Source organism: Heterocephalus glaber, unplaced genomic scaffold, assembly GCF_053883595.1.
Source record: "Heterocephalus glaber isolate CG9 unplaced genomic scaffold, H.glaber_assembly_v1.0 deba00001454, whole genome shotgun sequence".
NCBI lineage: Eukaryota > Metazoa > Chordata > Mammalia > Rodentia > Bathyergidae > Heterocephalus > Heterocephalus glaber.
The window spans coordinates 8,969,747-8,990,217 of record NW_028258303.1 but is presented as its reverse complement, the minus strand read 5'-3'; the positions used below and the strand labels follow the sequence as shown (position 1 = coordinate 8,990,217).

Sequence of the window (20,471 nt, the reverse complement as noted above, 5' to 3'; positions counted from 1 at the left end):
AATAAGGACTAAAACGTATAATAGATAACATGAAATAGGAAGAAAAGGGGCAAAGGGGAAGGAAGTGGGAGGGCTAGGGGAAAGGAAAGAAGGGAATGGGATTAATGTGAGAAAATGGAAAAATAGGAACAAAATCTTTGTAAATAGGGAGGAATGGAGGGGTTGAAGGGAGGGCTGGGCAAGGGTGAAAAATAAGAACCAAGAGAGACTATGTAAAGGTGCAAATTTGCAACGATGAATGTCATTATATTGTATACCTAAAATGTAGCAATGATTAGAATGAATAATCAGTAATGCAAAATAGGAAGAAAAGGTCCAAAGGGGTAGGGGTAGTGGGAGGGTCAGGGGAATGAAAGAAAAGAAAGGAAAAATGATGAGAAATGGAAAAACTGGAAAGAAAGTCTTTGTAAATAGGGAAGAGTGGAGGGTGTGAAGGGAGGGCTAGGAATGGGGATAAAATAAGAAGCAAAATGCATCATGTAAAGGTACAGCTTCCCATTGAGAAATGTAATTGTGTTGTATACCTAAAATGTACCAATAAAAGAATTTATCAAAAAAAAAAAGAGAAATGTACCTTGATCTTTACACAATTTTAGAAATATAAAGTGTCTGCTTGACTGGGAAAATAGGAAAGCTACTGGAGCAAGATGCTTAAACCAAGAGGTTTTTTTGTTGTTGTTGTTATAACACTGTGACACAATTCTTAAAGTCATTTATTTTAAGTGGCATCATATTTCATTTAATTTGCTAGTTAGCCCATTATTTCAAAGGTTCCTTTTTGTTCTTATGCTGCCAGACATTGGTCAATTTCTACATGCTATTAAAGAGCACAAAGTGATTAATGGCATTGTTAATTTATGTATACTAAACAAACAAAGCAAAATCTGATTAGCACTAAAATAGGAAAATAATAAAGCAAGCATATTTAGGAAAAGAACAAGAGAGTCTAATTGGACTTGGACATCATACTTGTGAAACTTTTATATACAAAGTCATGAAATATAATCTATGAAATGAAGATGACTCAATGAATAGATATACAAAGATGTATTGAACGCAAACAAGGTATTTCCTGGTAGATCAGATCCTTGCCATTAATCGGGATTGATGGTGTCATTAAAGAAGTTACACATTCCTACTGTGTTTCTCCATCTCTCTCTCTCCTTAAGTCAAAGAGCATAATAGCTCTGATCTTCCTAAGAAAGAACTACTTGAAGCATAGCACTTAGGCTGACAGAGAGAATGCCAATCCGCGATCTAATTAAGAGGTGTTATGCACGAGGTGGCAACATAAACAGTCATGGAAAAGTCGAACATGCAACATTGTTCTGCTTTATTAAAGGATTACATTATCTTATATTTTCATAGGATTGATTTCTATTGTAAAAGTGTAAAATACTATTTTTAATGTGTTTAGTAAAGATTGAGTAAAGTCATTAAGTGAGAGAAATTTATCTAGAAATACTTATTCAGTGCTTTATATACTAGTTGCTATTTTAGTCCTTGTCTTTAAGACATTTAAATGCTGGAAAAATTAGAAGAATATTTATACATCAAAATATATGTGCATGTACACTTATGATGTATGTAAACATATATCCATAAAATTTAATCTTGAACAAGATTAAACTTTAGTATAGATAAAAGCTGTCTGTGCAAGTAGTATGATTAAGTATTATAGAATTTGTGAATCAGTGCTATGGGGAAGCTATCAGTTTACTGGGTTTAGATATATGGTATAGTGAAAATTATCATAAATATTAATACTTCTTTTCAGAATCTATGGAGTTTCTTTTTTTTTCTCCTTGAAAAAACATGATAGAATTAGAAAACAGAGTAACTGTTACTTTAAAAGCAAGGATCAGTCTATGACATAACTTAGTAGAATGGTCAGAGAGAGAAATATTTGTGCTTTTATTTCTGCCATTCTTTGTTCTATTTTAAAACGTGTCAAACAAGGAGGTTAAGCAAGGGAAAGCTAGAGCATACACATTTGAACACTGACCCTGGGCAACCTCCATAACAATTTTATGAAACTTATTTTTCACATATATTTAGGGTTTTTATCAATTTCTCAGAAATGCCACATCTTTCAAATTCCTTTACCATCTTTATCATCCATTGTTTAATAAAGACATGAATCTTGGCTTTTGTTGACTAATATTTGTACTCATAATATAAATAAAGAGATGACAAAGCTGCCATCAGTGTGATGTCACATTGGGCTACTATTATTAAAGTGGTTCTTTTTTTTGTACCAGAGATTGAACACAGGATCTTGCACTTGTGAGGCAGGTGCAGTGCCACTGAACTAAATCCCTAGCCCTGTTTGTTTTTATACCGGGGATGGAACTCAGGACCTTGCACTTGCCAGGCAGGCGTGGTGCCACTGGGCTAAATCCCCGGCCCTAACGATATTTTTTGATGCCAGTCTACTCCGTGTTTTATTTTATGTTGTCAAAAATAGAGCATTGAAAATTAAAGACAAATATTTTATGATGTATCAGAAATCAAATTTGATCATTAAAAATTCATACTCCACCTACACATAATATTTGAAAAATGGCTTTATTGAAAAGGTGAAAAATTGTGAGCAAATACAGTTTTTAACCAATATTGAATTAAAGTAATAACTAGCACATTCTTGTCTCATCTCTCAAATTGAACAAATATAGTTTATAATGAATGCATGATATTTATAATATTGTGAACTAATACTAAACTATAGTTATAGATACTTGTTATTCATTGTGAAGGAGATCCCTGATTAATGATTATTCCAGATAAAAATCAGTATTTAAAAAAAGAATTCAGTTATAGATGCATCATTTATGAAAATATACGTAGATAAATGTTGGGAAAGACTTGGGCTCCCTGCCCAGAAGGAGAAAGTACTCTTCAAATTTAAGGCACAGGTTATAACTGAGGGTGCACACATATCACGAAACTGGATTGTTCAAAGCATAGTCCTTAGCATACAAATTATTTCTCGAGTCAAAGGATATGAAAATTAACCTGTCATCTTAAAGAGCTTTACAAAAATTGGTACTTTCTCTGGACAATGATCAGCAACCCTTCAGACATAATCTTCCAGTGAATGTCTAAGCGAAAATTTGTGGATGCAGTAATTATCTCAGAATCTCAAAATGTGATTTAGATTATGCTTCTGTCTTATTTAATTGTATGTAGCTTATGGATATTGGAATGACATAAAACGTAGACACTTTCATACCATCCAGGATGCTCTTGGAATGTGAGGAAAAGGAGTGTTATATTGCAAAAAAAAAAATTCATCAACAAACTTAGAAATTTGTTTGTAAACTATGCAAAGTTTGTGGCCTTTCAAATAACTAATCCTTTAGGGGAGAGACCTAGACGTTAACACAGGTTTGCTGTTGTTGTTGTAGTTTTGTTCCCTTCCATCTCTCTTTTTAGGTGCTCCTTTAGGAATACTGTGCTGCTACAATTGTCATGTTTGGTTGAATGCACAGAGTGTTACTATATATCTTATCTGACATGAATTATATCTTTCTGTAGATTTATTTTACTGATAGAACTAAGAGCATATATCACTTAAGATTAGTTTCTATGGAAATGTAACATTTATTTATGAATTGATAACTTTGGTACTACATGATGAAATAACAACACCTTACCCTGGTATTTACACTCGGAGTAAGTTGGCCCCATTTACCTATGCAGTTGTACTTCCTTCAGTCGATTCATATGAAGTGGGTTGAAAGAAACCAGAGAGAAGTTAAGTTGTATTTTTCTGCAATTCTAAATCTGTTCTGATGATAGCCAGTAGTGAGCAAACTAAAACCATTAGTTGCAATATACTTTAGTTCCTTGCATTAAATAAATCATCTAGTAGAACTATGCACTTTACACATTCCTTAATAATTTGTAATTCATATGTAAAATTCTGACAGTGAATTTTTTTTAGAGGATAATTTAATAATTTAAATTGAGGGTAATATTATGATGATTATATTACTCCTTATGCATTTACGAAGTGAAACCAATTTAAGAACTGTCAGTGCTACAGAACTAAGAACTGATCAATCTACGTAATTTCTTCAACAAAGACTCATGATTCCTTTAATACTTGTTCCATAAAGTGCAAAAAAATGGGCTGAGGACAGAAAGAGGAACAGTGGAGGGTATGGGAGAGAGGGAAATGGATTTGCCGTATGATAGTATTGACTGTGTCATTTTTGAATTAAAGGAACTACATTAAGAAATATATGAATATATCTGTAGTATGGATTTGGCCAGAAGGACTTAGCTGTTAGAAAGAGTCCTTGTTTTGTGTGTATTTTATAATCATTAATTGATTACATTTATGTGCTACAAAAAGTGGAGGGCAAGAATATGAGGGATATTTTCTTGATATCTTTCTGAAAAAGAAAAAAGAAGCATATTTACAAAAATGCATGTTCTCACTGTAAGTTGAATTGCACTGCTACTACCTTTTTAACTATTGGAAATCAAATAACAAAAATTCCTGGAAAAGGAAGGGATTTTCGTGTTTGGTTCATTGTTATATCTTCAGAGCCTATAATACGCCTGGCCCAAGTGGACTTAATAAGTAGTATTTCAATATTTTGTGTTATGTATCTAAATAAATTACATGAGAAATAAATATTGTAATAATTATTTGGAATAAACTATAAATTCTATGCAGATTGAAAAATAAAACTTGCACTGTTTCCTTTGTTGTTGTCGTTGTTGTGTGTAGCACTTATCAGTAACAAAAACAAGCCAGTACCTAACAAAAATAATACCTAAGGCAAAACAACTCTAATTACACTGATAGATGAAGAAATGTGAGGTGATCTTGTTGGCTGACATACATAGAAGTTAGGTATTTTTCTAATAAATAACATCTGTAGAAAAATTATATTCAGTAGTTTTATTTAAATATACTTACACAGACTATTTCTTGTTCTATAGGTTATAAAAGATTACTTTTGGAAGGTTATGATGTTCATTTCTTGGTGGTTTTTATTTTTGTTTCTTTGACAAATCCAGGCAGAATCTGTTCCTTAACAATGTATAATTTTGACATACTTCTCTAAAAAATTGACAGTAAAATATATTTTGGTTAAACAACCCTTCCCTTGCGAATATTGCCTATTGATTATGGGAATGCTTTGCAATTTCCTTATAGTCTGATACATCAAGTACCTTTTTTATTTTTGTGTATTCTAAAATCTACAATATCAGATTACAATAATCTTAGGTTAAGTATTATTTAAATAATATAGGTCTTTTCATGAATGTTTTCCTAGAATGGATAGCAACTATGATTTCATCTTATGCATGTGAAATTCATAAAGTATTGTTTTGAGTGGTAGAGCAGATACTTATTTGTCTATACTTGCTACAGCAAAACTGCTCCAAGGATAGCTTCAGGAATCTTTCTAAATTTGAAATGAGAAACATAAATGTGAAAGTCAGCACATTTGTCAGACTACTATTTTTCTCTCTCTGTGAATTGACTCTGTGTGTGTGTGCGTATACTTTGCTGCTTTTATTATTTTCTGTTTCCATAATATTAACATGGAACAGCTGCTGAGTGAAATTTTTTAATATTAGTCCCTTGAAATCTTCATTCATAAATCCCACACACATATAGCATACATAGTATCTTTGTGTTGGTTACAACAATAATTTTTCCTGTATGATTTTAGTCAAATTAAATGGAAACTTGTTCTGGGTGATCAAAACTTACTTTGTTGTTAAACGATAAGTGCTCTTTACAAGTGTATTTTTGTTGTTATGTAATGAATTTTTATGAAATTTACTTGCTTAAAACAGTAGATATCATTCATCTCTTATGGCGTTTGTGAGTTGGGGAGTTTAGACTTCAGAAGGAGAGCTTTTTGGTGCCTCCTGGTGATTAAGGCCTTGTCTAGTCTTTTACTCATAGATTTGGTGCTTGCTGAGGGCTGTCAGCCAAGGACCTTGATGGACTCTCACATGGAGCATCCATATGGACTTGGCTTCCTCAGGGCAGGTGTCCAGAGAGAAGTCACAGGGCCTTTTATGACCTACAGTAGAAAGTCACATAATGTCACATTGTTTTAGTCAAGGACATTACAAGGATGGAAAGGAAAATAACTGAAACTGCCCTCAAGAGGAGTGACAAAAACAAGCAGGAAGGGCTATTTCTTGGTGTGGCCATGGTTAGAAAATACAGTCTGCCACAATGAATCTTACCAGTCCTGCCATGTGAGATAGGGGTGTTAAAACATGAGTTATATAACTTCTCTTTGAAATGCCCATATGCAAGACAGCCCAGATAATGATGTTATTCTAATATGATGTGTGGAATTTGTTTCAAAGATGTACTTCACAGTTCTCCAGACCTGTCTGGTCTTATACTTTAAATGGTGGCAGTACAAATAAGGAAATGCTGGTCACATCTTAATGTAATATTTCTCAAAGGAATCAAAGTTGTTTATGAATTTGTTCTTTCTATTGCTCTATATTTCATGTGTATAGAAACGGTATGTGTGTTTATAATATAGGTAGTATATCACATAAGATACATGTATATATGTATATGTACATGTATACACACAGACATGTATGTGCATACATACATGAACAAGTTTACACAATCTATTTTTAAATGTAATAAAACTTAGGTCTCTTTGGAAGAAGGTGACAATAATGCCAAGGGCATGAATTTTTCAGCATGAGAATTGCTGAAGCATGAGCTGAATGAGCTGGAGATTCATCTATCCAAATATTTGAAATGGAATGATAGGAGTAGGAAGAACATAAATGTAGTTATTAAGGTAGGAATTTGGACTGAACTCTATGATCTTTTTATTAGTAAAAACCATTTTTCAGTCTTCTTTCTAAACATGGCCATTGCAGGGTTGCCAAGACAAAGTACTACACACTTGGTAGTTGAACAACAGACATTTTTTTTTTCTCACATTCTGAAGGTAAAACTTCAAGTTTGAGGTCTAGGCAAGGTTGGATGTTCCTGATGCCTCTCTCCTCAGTTTGTGCATGGCTTTCTTTGTGTTTTCCCATGGTCTTCCCACTGTGTGTCTTTGTGTGGGTTATGACCGCCCCAGTGAGTTTATTTTAACTTCAGTACTTCTTTCCAAACACACTCCCATTCTGTAAGGCTAAGAGTTAGTTAGGACGTAGGCACATGAATGTTGGAATAGATCAGTTAAATCCTTACGAGCCATCAAATAATAGTTTTTATATATTTATATAAAATAATTAGGTATAAATTTCTCAAACTACAGTTAGGAGGAACTTTTAAATCCTTGTTTCACGTTAAACTTTCAAGAATGTCATGAGTTATTTTAGCTTGTATTTGAAGTTACAAGGATACATTTTTCCCTGTCCCAAGCCTACTAATGTTGGAGTTATAATAATAATAAAATACTTAACCCTAAAAAGAATTCATACCTTTTTGTATTTTTCTCTATCACTGGTGAAGTTTCAGTTTTATTCTAGAAAATATTGCACAAAGAAAGATTTGTGAATAGAACTGTTCAAATGCTGAGGCAAGAAAAAAATGAGATTAAGTGGGTTAAAAACATGCAGTTTCAAGGAACAAATTTTATAACAAACCTGATAAGAGTCCAAACATGTATTACAAGATGAAAGGTTATTATTGGTACACAGCAACAAAAGGACCAGAATTTGGGTCTTGTGAGATAAGCCTCACTAAATTTAATGTTGCTTTTACATTTTATGGTTTTGTCCCAATTTCCAGGATATAATTATTTTCATGTCTATTTCTGTATTTTTTCTCTAATCATTTTTCTCTAATCATTTTTTACCTCAGGATATTAACAGTTTCAATGTAATTCCTTCGTATCTTTTAAAAATATCCCAAGGTAATACTGTCATTGAAAATATGGCTGTATAAAATAGTTTTGAAGTTTAATTTGGGTCCTAATTACTTTGAGGATCTTTCCTTCTTTCTTTTGCCAGTTCTTTTTCATTCACCTGTTTTTCCTCCTTTTTAATATACTGAGAATTATATTTCATCCTAATAAAGTAAGGGAATAAGTATGGAGTGATTATATGTTTGAAATAGCATTGTTACCATTTCTGAATACTCTCCCACTTGAGTTTTTCCCCTTCTTCTTGCTACCCTGTCACTTTGAATGGTAGGAAGAAATAACATTTTGGGAGTAACCCAGAATTGGACGTTTTGAAAGAAACACAGAAACGTGAAAGCTCTACAAACTGAAAAGGAATTTCTTTTCTTTTGCTCATTAATAGTAAATGGTTCGGTGAATTGAAGTAGTGATCTTAAATGTATCAAATATAAATAAACAAAACATTGTATACAACAATGTCAAATACACACTGTAAGTTAATTGTATTTGAGGCATCTTTAGTAATTTGAATGTTTTAATTTTGCATAAAAGGTGTAAATTATTCTCCTAATAAATCTTTGAGATTTGTGTCAAATTCATTAAAATATAAAATACATTGGTATAATGGTTTGAAGTTATTTTATTAATTAATAAGCAAACAAAGATGGAAGTTCAGTAATGAAACCAAATGACTGATATAGCAAATGACCAAAGGAGAAAAAAAGAGTAAAGAAAAAGTTTAAATGTTTAAGGTTTTGCATCTCAGTTTAGTACAAGTATTGAAGGAAACATTTTGGAGAATACAACAGTAATGAAGAATTTTTCTTTTGTTTTTTTGGTACTGGGGATTGAACACAGGACCTTGCGCTTGAGAGGCAGGCAGCAGAACTACTGAGCTAAATCCCTGGCCCCATGAAGAATTTTTTGATGTAATAGTATATGCTAAGTGGTGTACTGAAAAATTGCACAAAGTAAATCTGTTCAATTTTACATATGAAAATGATTTCTATTCTGCTATAAGATTTGCAGATTTCTGACTAGAAGGTTTGGTCATTTTTGATATTCATGTATTTTTAACTATCTAGAGATAGAGACTTGTGAATATAATATATTTGTTCTCATTTTAAACTATTATTTTATAATTTAATTATTAAATTCCCCTTTCTTGGGTGTGAATATTTTTTAATAACTAATGGTTGTTGACAACTGACTTCCTCCAGTACTTTCACATGTGGCATTACAAACATGTTCTGATTAGTGACCCCAATTTTGACAGAAGACCCAATCTGTCTAGAAAGAAATGGGAGCTTTAATTTTTCAATCAGCCTTGCTGTGACATTCCTTAGTAACGCAGACTTACGGAGGAATTTTTTGCACTTCATGTAATGCATTTACACCACAGAAGAAAAATTTTGGCATATAGATTTGTAAGTTGTTGGCTCACATAGTTATTTACATTCATGGATGGAAGTAATAGAGAAAAAGATATCGATTTTTCAACCCATGGATGCTGCACACCTACTTGCATATGCAATACCTTGACACTGGTTCATGTTTTATAACATTATTACTATATTATATAATAATTGCTGTTGTTCCATATATTTGCATTCTTCAAAATTTAAAAGCAAATGATGTTTTTATACATTATGGAACTAACTTTATATGCATATAATTAAAAAGGAAACAGTTGAGAATTTCTATTTATTTCACTCTCTGCCCTTTCTAAAGGCACAGTTTTGTATGCATGACAGCTGGTTCTGAAAAGGGAGCTATTTGAATTTTATGTAGTTTGGAAAGTACAGAAGTCATCTTACCTTAAACCAGGCTTCCTACAATGTTGCCTGAGCCTAAACTTCCACCGTGATTCAGTGACTGAGATTAAGTGTTAAAAGCCCCTAGTAGTATATCAGTACATCAATTTGAGGGGTATCTATGGAACAAATATCAGCATTTGAACAACTTTAGAAAAACCAAGTACATAAGTCCCTTATTATACCTCTGCAAAGTGTCTTTTTTTTTTTTTGAGGCGAGAAGATCCATTCAAAAAATGAAGTAAAATTTAACCTAATCAAATCAGCAAAAAATTTTGCATAAACATGAACTAAGATTAACAATATCAGTAAGAATATAGATGGGGAAAGGAGAATTAGAACAGGAAGGAGAGGAGGGGAAGGGATTTTACAAAAAAGGAAACAAGATATGTATATACACCTGCTAACAAAGATGATTGTAAATTGTGTGTACTGAAAACATGTACTAATAAAAATTGAAAAATAATAAAAAAGAATTTTCAAGAAGGAACTTGAAGAAGTTCCACTATTTTGAGGCTACTGTTAGTAATCCAGGCATCTATTCATCTCTTCCATTTTAAAGACTGTATTTTATTTTTCCTATTTATATAAGTCAGAATTCACAAAGATAAACCTTCTAGGGACACTCAATTCAGAAATCTACAACTCTTACTGCAGAATAGAAATCATTACTAGGTTCAAAATTTAGTATCTGACTTTGTCTTTAGCCTTTTATTTTACTGAAAAAGTATGCTATTAAATGGAATGGCTCTACATTATTGCTGTATTCTCTGAAACCCTTCTTTTAAGACTTGCAATAAATTGAGATTCAAAACCTAAAACATTTAAATTTTACACCTTTTCTCCAATTTACTATATCATTTTATTTCATTACTGAACTTTCATTTTCTTTTCTTTAATTGAAAAAAATCAGCTGTAAAGCATGAAAAATGCAATATGTTTTATATTTTAATAAATTTTGACAGAATAGAAGCTTGAATAATATGAAAAGAATAAAGGGAAAAATGAAATATTATTTTGCCAAATAACCTAGTTTAACTCTTGTAATGATTTTAATATATTTAGTATTAGAAAATCTTATTGATTTTGAGCTTGTATTGGGAATAATTATTTATCTTTATATTTATTTTAAAATCATTGATGAATTTACTAATTATTTTAGTAAATAATTTTCTTCCCAAATTCTCTGTCATGAACAGTTAGTATAATATATGGCATTGAATATAATGCTCATTCTTAAATTTGAACTTCAATTTAAAGCATAAGAATAGATAATTATGTCCCATTTTTCAACTCTTATTTTGAATGATTTGTTTTGTTAAATTAATAATTTTTCAAATTAATTTGACTTTTGAGGAGCCAGTATTTTGCATTGCTCACTGATTTTATATACTTGTGATTAAAAGTTTTTCTTTTTTTGTGTTTTGAGACAAGGTCTTGGCCTCTAGTTCAGGCTGGCATTGAACTACTTACCTAGCACAGGGTGGTCTCCAGTTCCCAGCCCCTCAGCCCTCCTGCCTCAGCCTGGCAGAATGCTGGGATTACAGGTGTGCACAACCGCACCCAGCAGTTATTGCCTTTGTATGAAGTTTTTAAAAATTATATTTCCTTTTCTCTTCTTAACTTTTTTTGATCAGTTTTGTTTTTCTAACAACCTAAGATAATAATTTAGCAATATGTTTCCTTCTTTTTCGGTTTTAAAAGCATGACTACATTAGTTCTCCACTAACGGGAGAGTTTTGCATATTTAATCCAAAGTTAAATATTGGAATTTGCTGAATTTTTTGTTGTTTGTTTATTTGTTTTGTTGGTATTTTATGATGTTTTGTATGATAACTGTTGCTTAATGTTGAGAAAAATTTTCATTCCTTTTTTCTAAAGATCAAAATATTTATCAAACCATATTAAATTACCTTACTCTATTTTTTAAACTTTGCCTAATTTAACACTATAAATGCAAAAAATATGGACTTTATCATTCTACTCAATTGTCGAACATATTTAAAGATACATTACTTGATTTACTAATGGGCTAGTAAGATATTTTTATTGGCTAAAAGTTATGAGTCTCATTTTATCTCCATTGATTTAATTTTTGTGTGTGTGTGTGCGCCTGGAATTGAACTCAGGACCTTGTGCTTGCCAGGAGGGCACAGCTCCACTGAGCTAAATCCCCAGCCCTCTCCATTGATTTTAAAGGATAATTTCCCCTCAGAGTATAGCAATGATTTAGCTATTTGTGTCAGCAACATTTGACTTTTCTTTATCTTACATTTATCAGGAAAATTAAATATTATTTTTAAATATAGGTTTCTTTGGTTCCACCAACATCCATATTCTTTTGTAAAAATGTTAGAGCAACAAAACTAGTTTTTCCTTTGAAAGCATATATGTACACTTTACTAATTTAAAGGCTTTTTTTACAGTGAACTTTCCATTTAACCTATATTATCAATATTTATTTTAATGAAATAAATGTTTTCTCTTTTAGTTAGTAATATGTGTCATTCTTCATAAATAATTTATACATTTATCGGATGATAAAATATAAAAATAAAATCCAACATATACAGAGTAGTTACATCATTGCCCTTATTGTATAAGTTTCTGATTACTTCTTAGGGGAAAATGTGGGTTCTAAAAAGTATTATTTGGCAGAATATGGTTATTATAAATAATCATTGCTCTGTTGATCCTCAGGAATGCTGTCTCCCCTTGGTGAGATACTGCTAAGATTTTTAAAATTTCTTTTCTTCTTTTTGTTTTAGTGTGAAGGACAGCCTAGTTATAGCCTCTATATTGAAAACTGTGGACTCCCCTTTTACATACCATTCCTTCTTTTTTGAAGTTATGGCTTTTCTATTACTTATTTTTCTAACTTTCATTTAGAACGTTAATTCTTATGTCTTATGTTTCTTGAAATTTAAATATATTAAATTCTGCTAAATATAAACATGGCACCTTTGGATAGACCCATTATCACTTTTATCATGTAATAAATAAAGGGCCTTATTTTTTCATCCACTTAGTTATAAATTTTTTATTAGCTTTAGTACTTTTAAGGGCATCTTTAATTTTTCTGGTATTGAAATCATAAAAGTTAAGTAGTGATACTCAAAGTAAATTGTGTAAGCAAATGTTCTTTTTAAAATTTCTCCTTGATTTTCTTTATGGTATTTTTCCTGCTCAAGTCTCCTCTTTTTTTCAAATATGTTAGCCCCATTTTCCCTTGTAGAGGGCTATATAAATGCTTTCACCTAATCCAGTCACTTACTTATTGCCCTAATATTTGAGAAATATCCTTCACAGATAAAGTTGGTACTTCATTAGAAACTTAGTGCAGTCCTACTATAAGTCATATTTCTTGGAATATACCAGAATTCATTAAATATTTAGTGAATAATTGTTATCCCAGTGTAACAAATCAATAATGTTCTTCTGAGCCTATTTCTTCACTCGTTCAGATTGAAAAAAATATTGGGAATTTAAAATATAATTTTTTCTGTTCCTAACTTTGGTGGAATTGTTTACTCCAGTGGTAATATGAAGAATAAGTAGAGAACATGGAAATAAGCAAAACGAATTTGATAGTGTTAGAGAGACAATGAGGCAACTGTTTCTCCTCCTCTGGCACATACTGGACACTAATTTGTGTCTCCTGAGTACCAGAGGATTGCTTTAAATTCAGCTTTGCTTTCAGAGAACATATATTTTATATCCTAGACCCTAGATCTGAGCAAATTAATAATTTAGCCAGTATTGTAAGGGAGAAACTAAAGCACTGGGTTCATTTCTTGTGATTTTTTTTCTCTTTGAGGTCATGCCCCAACACTTTTGGGCTGACTTGCATTCTCCCATTGTATCCTGTCTTCTTTCAGAATCATATGCTCACTTCTTTACTGATGGCCTATTTCTGCAATGTTTAGAGGAACTAATTTGTGTTCTTCTCATTCAATTCAACTGTAACTTCCTGCTTTATCAATTTTAATTTCTTTGCTGTACTTGTATTTTCACTGGAAAATTATTTCCTTAGATTACCAGTTTTTAAAAAATACCATGTGGAATTATCCTTGGGAGGCAAGCAAACAATGTATCTATACACTTTGATGTCTCTAACTGAGCTAAATACCATATACTTAGTAATAAAGAATTGACAAGCTTTGTAAAACATACCGTATGGGGCCAGGGATTTAGCTCAGTTGCATCGCGACTGCCTGGCAAGCGAGCGCAAGGTCCTGAATTCAATCCCTGGTACCAAAACAAAAACACTGTATGAGTCACTGAGTATGATGTACATCTCCTACTCACCTAGTGATTTGTGGATTTATAAGCTAGTATAGGACTTCATAATTACACAATTACAGTTGGCATAGCATACTGAAATTTAACTACTTTTTAAAAAAAAATTAACTACTTTTATAAGGTGATTGGTGTTATTTAAATCACTTAATTGAATTTTGAGTATATTACCACCATCTAAAATGAAGTGTAAATATCTGCAGTCAATTCCATTAGTTATTAAGAATATATAAACTAAAGCCACAATATGATACCATTGTATACATAAGGGAATATCTGTGGTAGGCTGAATTCTAGATGATACTTGACTCTAGCCCTTGTTTAATTCCTTCATTGGGAAGATGATAGGATAGCACTACTATCATTATATTATATTAGAGGCAGAGGAAGTTTTAGTACCTCAAAGTAACTAATCAGTTGATTTTGAATTAATCAGAAGAAGATACTCTGAGTGAGCCTAAAACATAAGCAGAGATATTTGAGACACAAGAACGTCAATGTGAGGGATGTTTTCCATTGCTGAGATGGTTGGACCATGGACCACTCATGTGTGAGCAGTCTCTAGGAGATCAGAATGGTCCCTGGCATCAGCCAGTGCGACTTTAGTTCTGCTACAGAAAGGAAATAAATTCCTCTGTTAACTTGATTGAGTCTGAAAGTGAATTATTTCCAGAGACTCTCCACAAACATCCAGTCTGGTCAACAATTTGACATTGGCCTTGTGAGCCCCCACTCAGCAAAGCTAAGGGCATCCCCTGGGAATTCTGACCCCCAGAACTGTGAGATGATAAATGAGGGCTATTTTAGACTATGTTTCTGTGAATCTACTATGTAGTGATACAGAATTCATATAATATGAAATTTTAAATAAGAAAAAACCTTGCAAAATCAAACGTGGATGTGAAACAACTGAACCACTCTGTGACTGGGAATATAAATTACTGTAGCAGCTATAAAACACATAAACATACCCAAGGAAAAATTAATTCCTAGATTTTTTTCCACTTAAATCTATAAACCCAACAAAAAGTACAAGAGTCTTACTGACCTCTGAAAGAGCCCTGCTTGAAATAACTCATGTTCATTACCACTAGATATATAAGTAATTGTGGTATCCAATGGGGAGATACACAGCTAAGAATGAACTCACTAGTACTGTATCTGGATTAATCTTGCATACATTCATTAAAATCAGTTACCCATGCAAGTATACATCACAATGAGTATGATCCTCCTTCTATAAGGATCAAAAATAGGTGAAATTACTTCATGGTAATATAAATGTAATAGTGATTGAGTATTAAGCTCCTACAGTAGTCATTGGGAAGAGGCCTATGGTGGGTTGGAGAGTCTCAGAATTCCAGGAGTTACCTGATTAAGCACATGTGCTCATGTAAGGATTAATTTAATTAAACATGCATGATTTATACACTTTTTATTCTTTATAGAACATTTAAAATCTTTTTTATAAAAGGACTTTAAAATATTTTCAATACTTTTTCCACTGAGGGCTTGAAAAAAAAATTTAAAAATTGCCCAAAGTCATAAAGATACTGTTTGGAAGGACAGCATGGAAAATTATAATTAAAGATAATTTAATGGTTAATGTATTAGTTGAATTATCTCTTATTTTGCTGAAAATAGAAAGGAGGAATGGGTTTATAAATAATTTTGACCTTTACAATTGATTTTCTTTAACAACAGTTTGCCGGGAGGATTCATACCACTCTGTAGTCTCATGTGCTGCTGTCGTTCTTGCTCCCATAGAACCAATGATAGAAGTGAAGAAAAGAGAAGAACCAAAATTTCCGGAGCCTCCTAAACAGTAAGTGGTCCATTTAATTTTGTTTTTTGTTTTTTTTGGTACCAGGGATTGAACTCAGGACCTTGCACTTGCAAGGCAGGCAGCAGCACCTCTGAGGTAAATCCCTGGCCCTGTCTGTTTAATTTTTGAGACCTTGTAAAATCAACTAGATAGCTGAGCAGAATAACTGCTCAGCAGTTATGATTTATAATAAATGTGTGAATACTAGTATATGGATAGAACAGATATAAGTCAATGTTTTTTGAAATCAATCTATCCTGTGTTGTTTCAGTAAATCATTGCTGTTGTTCCCTAACTTTGTGTATTTGAATGATATGTCATTTAAGTTTTATTTTGTTACCATATGTTAGGAAAGCGGGTCAGTGGCCTAAACAGCTATGATTATCAATGCAGTGTTGCTGGATTATTTATTTTATAGTCATAGGCTTCATTGATCTAAAAAGGCATTAGTTTTTAAATCGATTATTAGTTGGTTGTTATTTCTATAACGAAAGTTCCTATTTTTAAATATTTTCACTAAGTTTTCACAAACTGAAACTTAGGAGATCTAGGATATTTCTCAGAAGAAAGTAGAACAGGTGCTATGGACAGCTGGCAATATCTGATCTGAGTTCTGCTTGCATTACCATGCATGTGTTCTTGAAAATTTGTAAGCTGTCAATTTATGAACATTTTCCCAAAAGTGTGTGTATATTTAATGAAAATATTTTAAAAGTCCAAAAATTTAAAAATTGTCATGGAAATATTTTAAGCTTTCATTTAAATTTAAATCTGGTGTTATATTAAATAAATGATAGACTTGTATTCTTTTAAAGGCCAAAGGAATTAAACTCATGGTAATGAATGTAATATACATTGGCATGAGACATAAGGCAAATTATTATTGGTTCTAGTTCTACACATAGTAAGTAAAAGAAAGAAAAAGCCTGGTGCTGATATTCCAGGGAAAGTAGTCCCAGGCCTGCTTTAAGGTTGTGAGTGGGAGACAGTGCAATGTGTGGTGTTGCCAGTGGCTGTGGGCTGACCACTATGTGAACAAATGGATGACACACCTTCAGACATGCACTATTCCCCCTTTGAGTATACTGTGATGTTGTTGTTTGTTTTGTACAAATCTTTGGACTAGATAGTAAGCTTCTAAAGACGGTTTCCTACAATATGGTCATGTTTGATTTTCTTTATGAAAGCGTTTAAGAAATACCTTCATTTTATATTCAATAGTATTAAATTCAAATGTATATTTGATTGCATGAAGACATTTAGTATTAACATTCTTATTACAGAGGGAAGAAATGCTAAACAATTCAGAAAGTAATGATTGTAATTCAGTTTTAATGCAAATTAAAAGTGAAAACAATCTAACTGCTCTTAATATAGTCTCATTTTTAGGTTTAAAAGCCATTTTTTGTCTAATGGGAGGAAAATTGCATCTAATAGTATTTTCTAAATGAATTATGTTAGAAAACTCAAAGCATTTTCCTGTGAATTTACGTTTATCTATATATTTTTAAATTGGATCTTAAATTTTCTCTAAATTATTTTTTAAGGACTCTCACCAAAACTGGACAATAATGATATTTGCTTGTCTATCTTTATTTCCCTTTTCCTAGCTACTTTATACACAGTAATTTTTCATGTTCTGAAATATGTATTTTAGCAAAGATAATTTACCATACATTTTCTTCTGTTATTCAAGTTCAGAAGTTCATTATTTTTGAAATATACATTCTCATTTAAATTTTCTCCTTTAACTATATTAGTAATTCATATATCTTTAATTTATTTTTTGCTTTTTTAAGACAGAGAGACCTTGTTTAAAATATCTGTTTTGCTACAAAACAGATTATAATTGTGGACATTTTATCTTAGCTCTGCACTGTACTTCACCCATCTATTAAGTGGGGTTATTTCGCCACCATTATCGTGAATATTATATGTAAGATATTATTAAAGAACTCTAATTTTAAAGCACCAATTCTGGTAACTCTTTTTTAGCTTCAACTGTCAACATCATAAATGACTTCAGATATGTGTTCATCTCCTGAAGCCTTTATGAATGAAAGTTTAATATTTAAAACTGTTGACCAGACTTGTCTAACTAGGTGTCCTAACTAGGTGTCCTCACAAGTATGTCTCAATCCAAATTAATTATCTCCTCCAGCCTCCTTAAAATCATGATTCTTTCTGACTTTCATGTTTGTGAAAAGCTAGCATCTTTTTCCTTTGGAAAACCTCCATCTACTTTGTCATCTTGTCTCACATTCAATTAGTTGTTAATTACTTGATTATTCCCATTATATTTTTTACTATTTGAGCTGAGCTGGAGGGCATAGGTATCTCATGTTTCAAGTTTTTTCTGACATCTACCTTCAATTATAATTTTAAATCAAGTATTCAGATATTTTCTAACATGCATTTTAGTTCTGTTCCTAATGAAATATCATTTATCAAATGAAAATTGCATATGTCCTATGTATCACACATTATTATTTTGAAAATTAAATGATAGGTTTGAATATATGAAAAAATGTGTATGCAAATTATTAACTCAATATTCTAGCTTTTCCATGAGAGAAGCCCCAAAGCAAACTGGCTTCTGAAAAATCAAGGGTAGTAATGGTTATTTGCTCATGTAATTAAGTGGTATACAGGTAGAAATTTCAGATATAGTTGGGTTTGGTCCTCATCGTCAATAAGGATTATTCCATCTGCATCTCTTTGCTTTGCTTTCCTGTGTGGAGTTCCCAATTTTTAACAATTTCTTCAGATGGTGACATAGTTTTAGCAGCAACAGATACAGGTGCTCATCTTGTCAACAAATCTAGCGGAAGGAAATGGATTGTTTCTCTTAAGTTAAAAAAACAATTGAGTGTCATTGTCTTTTACTAGCTTAGTTTGTTTTACATGATCATTCTGAAACAGTCACTGTACTAAGTATTTAGTGACATGATTGGCTCAAAATAGGTTTCATGGTAAGGATAGAGCACAGGGTGAAGTTGAAAAGGCAAAGGTTATTCCATCCTTGAAATATTGATGTGGTTGGTAAAAGAAGGCAGAGATGATGTAAGTCAAAATAGTAGATGATGTATGTATGTAGTCATATCACCACCATTTATTTTAAATGTTAAGACTTCTTAATTATATTTAAATTATAGATTTGGGGATAATACAATACAACATGTATATCTTCAGTGTTCATTTTAAGTCAGTTTTCGACTACTTAGTTTTATTTTTACGTTGCTCAATTGGTTTGAGCTACTGACAGGCAATGCAACTTGGTGGTTCAGAGTCCTTGGTCAGGTTTTCATAAAACTTTTTAAGTTATTATTTTTATGTTTCTCTTTAATTTGGGAGTAGTTAACCTTATAGTGGAATTCTAAACCAACAGGGAATATATACATTTTGTAATTATTTTACAACAAATACATTACATAAATAGCCACACCACCCTTTTATAAGATGGAATTATGTCTTACTTTCTCGTTTCTGGGACAAAATACTCTACTCCCACAAGTTAAATAGAGGAAAAGTTTATTTCAGTTCACAAGTTTTAGAGATTTCCGTCCATAGTTAGCTGGCTCCAAGGCAGGACAGCATGGAAGAGGGGGTGTCACAAGGAGAAACAGTCCATGGCAAGGCAGGCAGGAAGCAGCAGTCTTCCTTCTGCTTTTCCTTTTTATTCCATCCAGGCTGCAAGCCTGTTTGTTAGTGTCACCCACACCTAGGGTGGCTTTTCCCTCTTCAGTAAATCCATCATCCACACTCAGAACTATTCTAGTCCATTCAGTGGACTGACTCAGTATCACACATCTATGATCCATTCACTCCCAGAAGCCTCACCTAGAATGAGACTTTAGGAGAACATCTAGATATAAGACATAAGGAATTATCATAGCCCCATGTGATATCAGATTTCTGATAAAGAAAAGGAATAGACATAAAATAATAACACCATGCTGTAATACTGAGTCATTGGAATGCTTTAAATTGTGATACTGTCTTTGGATATATAATAGTTTCTCACAGTTGACAGTGGAATCAATTTTTTAAGTATATTTTCCCCTTAAATTTTATAAGCTTCCTGGATAAATTCCCAGAATAAATTAAAGACTAGTAGATTCGTCAAATTCAAAACCTAATCCATCTCCTTCTCAGAAGGCCTGGAGTAAATTTTCTCCATATAAAGATTTCAGCATATGCAAGATTCTACACAAGAAAGAATATATAAGAAAATATATTTCTGGGAATGTTATAATCTAGGTGAAGAGACGAAAACATGAGCCTAAAAAGATAAATCACAGTATACTTTTTTTCCAATGTGAAGTATAGATTGTAGATAATGTGATTGTCTAAAACAGGCCCGATTTTGGGACAACCCATTTTCCGGTCCCTCTTCTGTCTCAGACAGAAGCTATCTTTCTCTCAATAAATTTTTCCTCCTCTTAGCTTCTGTTGTTCTAGAATGAATTATTTGATTTTAGAGAACATGAACTTGTTTTTCAGGTATCTAGCAGATTTGGGAGTTACATCTATTCCCGTTTTATCATTTTGGAGGTCTTCCACCTACCCTTCTCCATTGGCATTCAGCCTTGGAGCACTGCTGGACATTGTGCCAAAGCCCCAGTGGCCCATTTTCAAAGAAAGATGGAGTTGTTTAGTTCTAGGTTT

At 32.2% G+C, this 20,471-nt stretch overlaps 1 protein-coding gene across 8 annotated transcripts in view; it reads left to right on the top strand.

Moving 5' to 3' along the window:
- Ccser1 (coiled-coil serine rich protein 1) overlaps positions 1-20,471 on the top strand; it is a 1,339,591-nt gene that overhangs the window by 269,955 nt on the left and 1,049,165 nt on the right. For 7 of the 8 annotated variants that reach the window (XM_004848079.4, XM_087215778.1, XM_087215776.1 and 4 more), the window contains one exon: positions 15,683-15,803. In XM_004848079.4, coding sequence (XP_004848136.1) covers positions 15,683-15,803 — 121 coding nt within the window. The remainder of the gene's footprint in view (positions 1-15,682; positions 15,804-20,471) is intronic. The other variant, XM_087215781.1, reaches the window with a different exon arrangement.